General features: G+C 41.9%; 1 protein-coding gene across 3 annotated transcripts; it reads left to right on the top strand.

Moving 5' to 3' along the window:
• The first annotated feature begins 237 nt into the window (after positions 1-237).
• Positions 238-7,593, top strand: LOC135243669 (cyclin-dependent kinase 5 activator 1-like). 3 transcript variants are annotated; one of them, XR_010326741.1, is made up of 3 exons: positions 238-1,003; positions 2,541-4,146; positions 4,387-7,593. XR_010326741.1 is itself a non-coding variant. In XM_064315650.1 (3 exons), exon 3 carries the CDS (start codon positions 2,759-2,761, stop codon positions 3,668-3,670), a length of 912 nt encoding a protein of 303 aa, XP_064171720.1. In that variant the 5' UTR covers positions 238-1,003; positions 2,170-2,213; positions 2,541-2,758; the 3' UTR covers positions 3,671-7,593. The 3 variants fall into 3 exon arrangements, 2 of the variants coding, with proteins under 2 accessions (XP_064171720.1, XP_064171719.1); XM_064315650.1 differs by adding an exon at positions 2,170-2,213 and having other exon boundaries at positions 2,541-7,593; XM_064315649.1 differs by having other exon boundaries at positions 2,541-7,593.
• Positions 7,594-12,842: the final 5,249 nt, after the last annotated feature.

The following is a 12,842-nucleotide window of genomic DNA, read 5'->3' on the forward strand; positions in this document are numbered from 1 at the left end:
TCTGCTAAATGCCTGTAATGTAATGTAATGTACAAAAATAATCTGTAATAGTAGGTTGGTTATAATATCCCTTGTTTAATATTAAACTCCTAGATACTTCAATGTAATTAAAACCAAAACAAAACAAGCCTGTTTTATTCACAAATGGTAGAACAGCATTATAAGCCCCCCTCAGTGGCAATGAGGGCGGGGCGGCTGTGACAGTCCAGCCCCCTTCCATGGCCCTTTGACTGTTGTTGTCGGTTGTAGAATGGAGAGGCGGTTACAGCACCACGGACAGAGCACACAGCGGCGCCCGACCACTGTTGAGCACTTCAGTATCTTCAAGCAGCGCTCCAACCCGAGACAGGGCTGTCTCCCGTGACCAGTCGCGCAGCATTGTATTCCTTTCTCATTCCGTCACAGCCGGAGTTGCAGATGCCTGCGCCGAGGCGTGGAGATTTTTTTATTTGTTTATCCAAGGACTGATTTTGTTTGTTTTGGAATTTATGAATTTCTCTTTTCTTTCTTTACGTCCTTCGGTCTTTAGCTTCTGCCTGTGGGGATTGGTTGAGGTACATTCACCTTGATGCGCACCGCACGAAAGGAAGTCGGCGACAGAGACACTACAGACAGCCACAAGAACAGCTGTCTCGTTAATTCGTTCTTATCTCGAGTGAAAAACGTTTTGTACTAGAGAAATATTGGTAACCGTGAACCGACGAGGATCGTGTAAAAATGAAAGAAGCTTTTGGTGAATCTCTTTAGTAAAACGTATTCAATTGAATAACGATGAGCGATTGAAAACGAATGCTTATAGAGAAAGTGATAGGCTACTTATTGGCGAGGGTAGGCTACTATTTACGGTCTGAAACGCTTGATTCCAGCACCTTGGACAGTAGCAAACTAGCGATACTCGCCTCGCTACAGTACTTGAAATAAGCACAACTGGATTTAAAAGACCAAGAAAAGGAGAAAAAGGCAAAGTTATTGGACACAAGAAATCGCATCCGTTTGGAAACAAGTGAGTATATCTTATTCGATTCATATTTCTCGTCTCTGTTTCCCATTTGCAGCCTACCGTGGCTGCCTGCCTCAGCCCACTGGGTATAATATGCTGCAATCAAATTCCTTTTCATTACTAAGCTTGAAATGTATTTATTATTATTTCAGTCTGGTTATCATTTCCTACAAGTTGGATTTATTCTATGTAGGCTAGGTAATTTATGGTTATAACATCAACGTACCTATTGATCGGTACATACAGTAAGTAGCCATTATAGACATATAATGTGTGTTAGATTTTTTTGCGTAACCGCTAGTGTTTTTAGTGTACTTTCATCAGTCGGGAAATGTGAAACAATTAGAACAATTAAGTACAATTGTCTTTTTCTACTTTCCCAACTGTGAGATTTACATGATTGTAAAGAAAAAGGCGATCTGATATCGTGCTGTTTACATTTATGGCTTCCATTTTATAGCTAAGATGGATGCTTTCGCATACTACTTCGCTTTGTTTAATGTAAACACAATGTAACTGTTTGGAGGACGGCGTTGTTTTAAATTCTCTTAAATCTGATACATTATCTAAATAACATTGGAGGTTTCTGCTGTAGTCGATATCTCTTCGTATAGCTATTTGAGAAGATAATTTAATATGCCATTTCTGGAAAATACATTATAGACGTTGGACGCTTAAGTAAAGGCCAATGCAACCATCCATTTGCTGTATCTCGGTCAGTGTAAGCGACTGTTATGACAAGTGAAAATCTATCGTCCATAACAAATATCAAGACAATATGTAGTAGCCGGGAAAATTAACCAAAACAAAATGGTAAGCCTTAAACAAAGCTTATTACAATTTCTGTATATTAGACTGCCAGTTATCGTTATTTATTTAGGCCCTATTTATTCATACGCGTGCGTTGAATTTATACATAATATTTACGTATGAATTCTGGTTTTCTCTCCTACAAACCATCTAATTGTGATCTGAGGAATTAATCTTCAGCCCTTGCAATAGTGAATTTGTTTCAAAGATTGCATTGTATTAATCTCATTTGTGCATCTGGTAAATCGTCTCGGTATGGAGGAATGCTAAACAAAGCTGTTAATGTCGATTCTGTGAAGGGAGAGAAAGACTCTTGTATTTCATTATTTCAATTGATATTCCTTCCGGCTATACTTCAGGTGCTGATGGTACCTCACAGCAACATAGCAAGACCATGAGAAAGGTATATTTGTTGCCTACTATTCTACAAAATGGTTTTATTATGATGACAACTGAATTTTTGGTACACATTAAGCAGACAATTCGCTTTTAAAACATTTTCTGTTACAGTCAATTTTATAGCCTATATCTCATACAGTCATTTGTTATTCCGGCGGTAAACCCAGAATTTTAAAATGTGCACCAATCCGTCTGCGTTTTATTGTGCATATTTCAAAGCGTATTTTAAGGCTGAAATACGAACACAATCTTCAACATCCTGTCTTCATGTTGAAAACAAGTCTGCGTTGCCTTCAGGTTGGTAATTAAAAGTAATTTCTCTTCCTCCCAGGTGGAGTTTCCTCGACAGGGCAAAGGAAGATAACGGGGGCAAGTGAATCTTACACAGTGCACGTGGCAGATTAAATGTCCAGGGCACGAGAGCTGCTGACACTTGTAGCCAGGATCTGCCGCCTTTGACACAGTGAGGTAGAGTCTCACCCCACCCTACGTCCCTGCTCTCAGCCTCCCCTGATCCGAGGATAGCACACGCCGCCTCACCCTGGTACCATGGGCACCGTGCTGTCTATCTCCCCCAGCTACCGCAAGGCTGGCCTCTTTGAGGACGGGCCAGCCACGGTGGGCCACTACACGGCCGTGCAGAACAGCAAGAACGCCAAGGACAAAAACCTGAAGCGCAACTCGCTCATCAACGTGCTGCCATGGAAGCGCATCGTGGCCGTCTCGGCCAAGAAGAAAGGCTCCAAGAAGGTGCAGCCCAACTGCGCCTACCAGAGCAACGTCACCCACCTCAACAACGAGAACCTGAAGAAGTCGCAGTCCTGCGCCAACCTCTCCACCTTCGCCCAGGACTCCGCCGGCACCCTCCCCGCCTCAAAGACCTCGGGGAACGTGGTCTCCTCGGTGAAGAAGGTGCCGCTGGGCAGCTCCAACGGCGCGGCGGGGACGCCGAAGCGGGTGATCGTTCAGGCCTCCACCAGCGAGCTCCTGCGGTGCCTGGGCGAGTTCCTCTGCCGCCGCTGCTACCGACTCAAGCACCTGTCCCCCACGGACCCGGTCCTGTGGCTGCGCAGCGTGGACCGCTCCCTGCTCCTCCAGGGCTGGCAGGACCAGGGCTTCATCACCCCGGCCAACGTGGTCTTCGTCTACATGCTGTGCCGCGACGTGGTCTCCTCGGAGGTGGCCACCGAGCACGAGCTGCAGGCCGCGCTGCTCACCTGCCTCTACCTGTCCTACTCCTACATGGGCAACGAGATCTCTTACCCGCTCAAGCCCTTCCTGGTGGAGAGCTCCAAGGAGGCCTTCTGGGACCGCTGCTTGTCCATCATCAACCTGATGAGCGGCAAGATGCTCCAGATCAACTCGGACCCGCACTACTTCACCCAGGTCTTCGCTGACCTCAAGAACGAGAGCCAGAAAGAGGAGGAGAGGAGCCGCTTGCTCATTGGGCTAGACCGATGAGGGACAGTGGGGCGGGGCTGAGCGGGGCAGGTGGAGGAGGAGCAATAGGCTATGAAGATTGCAGTGATGCACTCTTGTCCGGCATTTCTCCTTGTTTAAGAGAATTTGAGCCATTGAACTAAGTCCAGGGCTGCATTGGAGGTCTGGAAATTTACACCAGATTAGAACCACGGGCTTTGTCTTTAAGGGTATTTACATTGTCCTGTGAGGTGTAAAGAAAGTCCCAGAAACAGATTTACTACAATCATTGCAATAATTAATTCCCATTTTTAAAAATAAAAAAACTGAATTGACTTATTAAACTAGAAGCTATATTCTAATTTTCAATGTATTCTAGAGATGTAAAAGTGATTTCAGGTATATACGGTACATAAGAAAGTATGACAGTGGGTGATCTGTGAATAATTTCTCTACCTTTGCTCAGCATTTCAAATGTTATAGTGGCTGGAGTCCAGACATATATAAGTTATTTGTCTGTAGGCATAGAATGCCCTGATGAACTACTGGAAGGATTCTATGATGATCTTGTGGACCCCAGGAAGACTAGCAACAGCTCCGGCAACAGCTAATGGGGATCCAATATAAACAATAAACAATAAACAATCTTTGAATGTGAGAATCAGATGGGAAAGTAGCTATTTAGACTTAACTATTTATCACCTCCAAAAGAATTCCAATTTATTTGGCCTCAGTAGAATCAAGGAAAAGAAACTTAGCAGAAACAAAATTCACAGTGAAAAACTTATATCAACAATCTAATGCTAAAACTATTTAAATTGTTGGGGTGTTTGTGTAAATCTGAAATTAAAATGAAAGGCTTCAAAAGCAGATGTTTGAACAGAAATGCCAGACCAGAGTTTATTTTCTGCTTATTACATGTGTATATAAATTGGAAAAAGGAAGATTAAGGGAAAGGAAAAAAGACAAATATAAGATCAATAGATGAATAAAATTAAAGTACAGTAGGAATAGGTAACCCTGATCCTGGAATACTAGAAATGTTTTTGCTCTTTATGAATTCAAACTGCATAACTGTATTATTAGATTTAATGAACACAGTTTACCATGTGCTGATAGTATTCGGGTTTCACCATTCAGACTGAATATTCAGGCTTTAACTCACAATAATCAATCAAACGAGCAAATGAAACAGAAACAAGGTACATGGCTGGTGCTCCATGACTAAGGTTGCCAAATTTAACAGCCTCAGTGGAAATGACTGGAGATTCCATTGTCACCAGATTTAAGTACACATGGTTTTGGGTTGCAGCGCTCATGCCTGTAACCACGGCTGGACAACCACCCCACCGGTATGGGCTCTCTAGAGGACGTCAACGGCAGCCGCCTGGGCCCTGAGACTCTGAAACATTTACAGCCACAGAGCCGTGCGACATTCAAGGCTCTACGGTGGAGCGCAGCTTGTCTCCCAGCCATGGCTGAAAACACAGACTGCCAACCCTGAAACGGAAGAGGATTATGTGTATGCTGTAAGCCTCCTCAGGCAGTCTGGATCACCAGTGGAAATTCAGAAGGGCCAGGCAAAGAGGGAAAGAGATGGGTCAACAAACGAGTCTAGAAAAGGAGGACTTTTTGCGTGTTGACGCGCTTCAAGTGTTCAGGGATGACCTGCTTTGGGGTTCTGCTGAAAGGAACATGGATTTTCAATACCCTTAAATAGGTTTGTGCCGACAGAGGTTTATTTATTTATTCACCTATTTATTCACGGACTCTCTTTTACTGATGTCTTTTTAGAGTAATGTGCTACTGCATGTGTGCCATTGCAATCACTTTGGATGTTTTGGAGGGTGGCTGTCTGTCACCTTGCATGTTTTTTGTTAATTGTGATGCGCCACGCCTGTCTGTATTGATGGGACATTGTCAACCCAGATATCATGGCCTGTTGAGCAGTTGCTTGATAAAATATGGATTTATTTGTTTATTTATTTATTTTTTGCTGCATCACAATCTGGTTTGAGCAGATATCCCTTCTTTCCCTCTGAGAAGTGCCATACTTGGACAAAAATCACACCAGCCTCAAAAAAATCATCAATTACTATAAACGGTCATTTAAAATTTCTTTAAACAAATGAGCCTTTATTAGCAAAACCTCTCATCACACAATCTTCCAATCTTGGGAATGAAGGAAATAACTGATTAGACAGTACACATTGGAACTTGTCAAAAACCTAATCAACAGATTAAAAGGGAGAGCCTTTGCAAACTGGTCTAGGTATTTGACGAGAATGAGGTTAGAGGCTGATGCAATATATCTGTCCAGGATTTAGCAAAGGATTTAGAGGAAAACCAATCTCAATGTCATCAGATCCGAGAAGAGAAATCCTCTGTTGTTAGACATGGGGCCAGTTGCAGGCGAATCAGCAGGAGGCATCCTGCCAATTCTTGCGCAAACAAACATTAGAAAACAAAACAGGGTCACCCTTGCTTCTCTGAGCAGGGAGATCTTTACGTTCATTCTGGGTTTTCACTGAGCACAGACCAATCTAAGCTATCCTCAAACTAAACATAAGACGTTATCAGCAAACAGGTCCACTGCTCTTTAGCGACTCTGGGCTTCCAAAGGTTGGGTTTGAAAGATTTTCCTGGACTGCTTTGAAGATAAAGATAAATATGTTAAATAATATTTAACACTTTCAGACTAATGGATGATTATGTTAGCTGGAGTAGCAAATGCCAACACCACCTTAAGAGCAAGTGGAATCTGGGGCTCACCTTGTCAGAGATGTGCATAAAGCAAGCTATATCTGGTAGGAACACTCTTCCCATTCAAAAAGTAATTGTACAAAAATGAGAGTGCTGTGCTGTGCATGCTCTTTGAACAGAAGATTCATGAACAGAAGATTCATCTGCAGCGTATGAACAGATCGCAAAGGGAAACAAGAGAAACGCTTTACAAACATTTCTTTAAAAAAGTAGAGACTTTTCGCACTGAATCTTCACTTGCAATTAACTGTGCATGATTTTCAGATGCCTGTCTTTCATCTTTCTTTACAAAAGGAATTGGAACATGGCGGCAGATACATGTGGTCCTGATTAGGCTCGTTTTGATTCTCTGCTTCACCGTGCTGAAGGACGCACCGCGTGTGCTTTTTGCTGGAGAAGGAAGCGTATGTATTACGTGTGTGTTGTGTGAGAAGTGGGACTACGCCCTTCAAATGGGAGAAGGGCTCCAATAAAAAAAGGCTCTACGCTGGGAATTATGCTGACGGACACTCAGTTCCACCAATGGCAGAGGTTCTGGTGAATGGTGCAATACGAAAACGTGTCTTATCTAAGACGCAAGGTCCATAGAGAATACAGGGCCTGGAAGTGTTGGGGTGGCAAGGCGGAATATTGAAGTCCACCCACCCCTCTTTAAAGTATGGTTATCCTGATTCACTATAATGTGCCATTTTTCACCTTCAAAAGCTAAGTAGTAGTTTCAAAAAGTAATTTAAGAAGTGGGAAAAAAAGTAAAATTGCATTTTTTTTCTCTTTTGTGTATCCTGTTGTATACCATTGTTGAACAAAAAAAGAAAAAAAAAACTGTGTTACAACCTAGAAAGGAGAGTTGCTCTGTGACTGCGTGTATGTATGTGTGTATGAGAGAGAGAGTGAGAGACTACATAGGAAAGAGAGAATGTGTAATTTTTTAATTTTTGGATGGAACTGGTTGAGGTGGGGTAGGAGGAGATCTTGGTTGGGACGGGAGGAGTCCTGGGTGCGGTGGGAGGACTTTGGAGTAGCGTGGGAGGTGTTTGGATGGGGTCTAACTGATAAGAGGTGCTCGCATTTTAAAAAGATAAAGAAACAAGTGAAATGCTGTAATTCAATTTTTTTTCCTGTTTGTTTATTTCCACTTATTTTTATTTATTTTTGTACTGTGATGAAAAATAAATTGCACTGATTGTTCATGACGCACAGTAGAGTGCTGGTCTCCCGTGACTTATTTTTTTATTTATTTTTTTTTAACCATCAATGAACTTTATTGCTCAGAAAACAAATTCATGTTATGGCATTGTTGTTTTGTTAATTCACACAAATTAAGTGATGCTTATACCTCAACAATGTTATTGAGATATAATCCGAAAGATAAATAATTTGCCTTCTTTCATTGTATGCAATCCGTGTGTTTTACTTGCAAACAAAGTGTTGGGGGCAATGGCTGTCTAATCAGTTTATATGTCACTCTGTAAGGGTGTGTTTTTTACGCAATTTGCTTTGAAAGATACCTACAATGTGTTTTGTCACTATTTTCTTTTTGACCGTCAACAGCATTGATTTCCAAGAAATATTTTAAGACCTCATCAATAGAGCGGCTACAAAGAAGACCTGTAAAGAATGTAATGCTGTGCAAAATTCCAAACAAGGGAGAGAGTGAGATGGTGAACTGTGACTTAGTGTCAGTGCTCTATCATCCTGTAAGTTCCGTCGGCAATCTTGATGCATTTCCACCTATTAATATTAATGCTTACAATTTCTTGGAAACTTAAAAGCATCTTCGTTGAGTTGAGCTGGAAATACTCAAAGCCTCAAAGGTCAGAGTTTCCGTACATTGGAGTGACCCACTTTGAAGACCTTGGTTTGACACATTTGCACACTCAGCTATATTCGGCTGTTAGCTGTCAGTACCTCCAACGGGAATTATGCGGTCACAAGTTGAGAAAGATGTGAGAAAGGCTCAGGTCTAAATGGAGGCTAGCAGCTCGATGCCTGATATATATAACCGATTAAAATGGGCAGCACGCAACATCATCATAAGTGCTAACAGGCGCTCTGGCTCAGTATTCTTAGCACAGATTTACCATACTCATTCTCTTGCAAAATAACATAAGGATTATTAGATAAGATCATAAAAAACATACTATCTGATACAAATACTATCTGAAACTATCATTCTGTATGTAAAAGTTACCTAATATAAAAATTCAAACACATGATTCAATATTGCTGCGGAATTATCTATATACATTGAAATGCAGTACATTACCCTAATGTTTCTACAACCCAAAATCTGGGTTTGCTTTTGACTCACAGTCAAAGTCAATTCCATACACATTATGAAGAGGGCAGATCGCTCCTTAAATAATCAAAACGCAAAAACCTGTTTTTGTTTAGCAGTCTCCCACATGCACTGCACTGGCAAGGTGCCCAGTGTTCGGTGTAAATGGCAGCACCAGTTGGCACATTTGAAAGAGGGCTTCCGTTTTCCTGATGGCTTACCCATATATGCGCAAAAACGTTGAAAACATTCAACAAAGAGACAGAGAGGACGGTGACATGCTGGTCTATGTGTGCATGGTCAAACTGAGAACGCACTGGCAGTGTGCTCTGTGTCAGGTGTTAAGTCCAGGGCGGAAGAACAGTCAGCCCACCCACTCAGTCAGCTTCTCACCTCCCAGTGATGTCACGTCCATGAAGAAGCCACCGGAACACAGGGGCAAGAGCCAATCAACTGCTCCTCCTACTGGGGTTGAGTCAGAGCAGGAAAGAGAGAGGTCAGTAGTCACATCATCAATGAGTCCTCTAATGATTGGAATTTAACCCTTTAACTATGGAGGATAATACATCAATGTAATGTTTTCTTCTTAATCAAATTTATCTGTTTTTGGGAGCCGATAAGCTGTTTTTAGATTTAGGATAGCTATACATAGAGGAACAATTTTCAGATAGACGATTGTGTACAAATACAACAAGATGTAGAATTTTGTTACAGTCAATGATTTTTTTTATTGTGCGCAACATCACTTAATTAAAATAATAAAACTTTGCACCAGATCTACTTTTTCTTTTATAATGAATTACTTGCATTTATACAGCACTTTTCTTACTATCTGAATGAGAGACTCAAAGCGCTTTACAGTAATGAGTGTGAAACTGGCCTCTACCGCCACCAATGCGTAGCACCCACCTGGGGGATGCACCACAACCATTTTGCAGCACACGATCACCACACATCACTGTTTCATATTTCATAAAAGCCTACTTAAAATAGGCCAAAGAAAAAATCTGATTCTAGCAGGGACAGGATCAAAATCCTGGGTTTTCCAGGGGAACCTGAAGCCATTGCGACTTAGCGGATTAAACAGTCCAAACGTCATCCAGAGGGACAATGGGGTTGGGGGCCAGCTGCACCAGATGGGTGGATATTTTTCTATTGGCATGTCGCAAAACCAAAACAATGAAGGCCTTTAAACCATGGACAGGGTCACAAGCCAAAAGATGCTGCTTTGGAAATAAAATGTTTCCAGTAATGCTGTTGTGACATCCTTTGGGCCGAAGCATACAAGCTCTCTGCTAAATCAAAATAAAAATATTCCAACTGAAGAAACAAAAATATCTCAAAAAGGAATACGTACGAAGGTGGGCTAACAGCCAGAGGAAAAAATAGCGGGGGGGGGGGGGGGGTCAGACAAACCTGGATTATTCCCAACCAGTCTACAAACAGCTGAAACACAGCAAACCCACAGATAAGGTTGCTTTGGATCTTGGGTAGTTCCTTCTGGCCCCCACTCTCTCCCTCTCTCGCCATCACTCAGATACAAGTCAATCTTCATCTCATCTGGCCACAAGTTTCAAATGTCAGATGTGTTTTCCCAAATGTATTTTTCAATTCAAAACGTGTCTATATAAACACCAATCTAACATACATCTCTATTTAATATTAAGTAGTTATATGTGTGTTCGTGTATTTGTGTGTGTATATATGTATATATATAAGCAAAAAACATATACAATATAGTTTTTTGCTTTAAACAGGAATAGTATAATACTTAAATGAATTCATCAAAGAGCAACAGACTTTGTGTTATGCCACACTCTACACACCCTTTATCTGCTTCTGTTCATTACATAAAGACATGATTCATTTCCCCGGCCTTTGGATGAGTCAGAATGCAGGAAATGAAATCATTAGAAGATGGCGGAGGAAAAAGGTTTCTCAATTTGCCCCACAGAGCAGAAATCGCGGGGAGCCACCCACCCACCCCAAGGATGGGGTTCAACAAGAGGACAGGTCTGAACTGCACCTTCCCCCCCCACACACACACACACATCTCCACCCCCGCCTGCACCCCCAGCCGATATCAACGTGCTGGACAATCTAATGTGCTTCTGCTTTTTCTCACTGCAGGCAAGTGTGAACTTTAGCTCTGATTTCATTAAGCTGTGATCAATCCAAGCACAGTTTCAGTCATTTATCAATTTGTTATGCAGTGGAGTGGATGGTCGTGGGACAAGAATGAAAACTCACAGCAAGCCTGGATAGAAGACTTAATTACATTCAAATTCAGTATAGAAAACAAAATTAACATCGGAACAAATGAGTGATGATATTACTAAGCTACTGCCAATCATGTCTGTGTTGCATTAGGGCCTTATTAAATATAAACTTACATTCGTAATTGCATTAGGACACACAAAAACACAATCCTCTCATCTGTTTATTTTTTCACAGTTTGATAAGTTTAATGATAATAAACAAACAGTGATATTTCATTGTAAATCCAATCAGAACAAATATTAATTGAGTCTTGACCATAGTGCATACTTCGCATCCTTAATAATTTTTTTCAGAATACCTACATAACAAGGTACCTTCATAACATATTGACAGTGGTCTAGAATAGCAATATATAAAAATATAGTGTTCACATTCAGTATAATGGCTCACCAAGTTTATGATTTAGTCTTCATTTCTTCGGTTCATTTGCATGAATATCAAAACAAACAACACTGGGTGAATGGATTCTGTTTCATCCGGCCAGACAAGTGCACAAATCAAAAGAAACCAAATGGCAAGAGCTCTCAAGCATTTAAAGATATTTCAGTTATTTTTTCAGGTTCTGATTCAGAAAGAAAAAAACAAGACTATCACTCAATAAGAAAAAAAAACACTCAGTTTTATCATACTACACACATAAAATTCAAGATAAATATCACAGATAAAATCCCAAGGTCTGCTTTTTCCCTTATCACATAATTTATTTACACTAGACCACCAACAACATACCCTCAAATGCAAACAAACCGTCCCTAAGGCTTTTGAATGTGCAATTAAAGCTTGTTTATGCTATAAGCTGGCTTGTAGATGCAATAAGCCCTAATTTGGATGAAAAGGTGCATTTAGGACAGGCCTGATGAAAAGGATGTTAGGATGTGCTTCTGCTATCTCCCTGCTAAGTCTCAGGCTTATGAGTCATCTAATGTGTGGAGATAGGATTTTCTCCCGTAAAACTGGACCATCCATTGTGGAGATCTAATCTTAAGATTTATTTGGACGGTGATGCAACAGCAGGACATTTAGATAACACAGCAGATGCCAAACAGGGGCCAGGAGGCTGCCGGTGGCATCAGCATTGCCACTCATCACAATCAGAAAACAGCAGGAGTGCAAACTGTGTTTCTGGATCAGAGCTTCTCAACACTCGGCCTGGTGGGCCACAGCGTTTCTGATCTTTCATCACCACTCTGTGCTAAATTTTAGCTGATTATAAAGCTAACTTCCTCGCCCGGGTTCTTGCGTCATTGGATTTAAGGTGAAAACAACAGACACTGCGGCACAGCAGGGTCAGGGTTGAGAAGCCCTGTTCTGGACTGAAATGCTTGTAAAGTCCCCCACTGCCAGTAAACCTGGTCAGTCTGATGGCTATAGCTGTGCATTCTCAATATAACATTTTTTAAACATGTATCCACAGTAATTTACAAAACGTTCATGCTTCAATGAAGTTCTCAGCACTTCAGAAACAAAGAGTTGTTTCATTTCCGTTCAGCTTTCAGCCACTGCTCTTTTCCTGAAATTTCAAGGCATCTCTCACCCTGCCAGCTGCAGACATCAGACAGTGGCAAATCTGAGTCTGCCCCTCGTCTGACTCCCTTATTTCTGGGCTGGTAATTTCTCCCTGCTTGGGCCCCGTGTACGGGACCAGCAATCCACGGAGGCACAAGCGCATAGGGACTAGGACAGAGGGAAGCACTTGATGGGCCCATGGTACACTCCAGAAGGCTGGGAGAGTACCTGGCAAAAGGGACATCCATGCCTGCTCAAGGAAGAGACCAATACAGCAAGGACTCCCAGTCAGGCTACGGAAGAGCTACCTGGCAAGCAAGGACATCCCAGTGGGCTCAAGCGGAAGAGCTACCATGGGCAACAAGGACATCCCAGTGCCCGGGCTCA

Source organism: Anguilla rostrata, chromosome 17 (genome assembly GCF_018555375.3).
Source record: "Anguilla rostrata isolate EN2019 chromosome 17, ASM1855537v3, whole genome shotgun sequence".
Taxonomy (NCBI): Eukaryota; Metazoa; Chordata; class Actinopteri; order Anguilliformes; family Anguillidae; genus Anguilla; species Anguilla rostrata.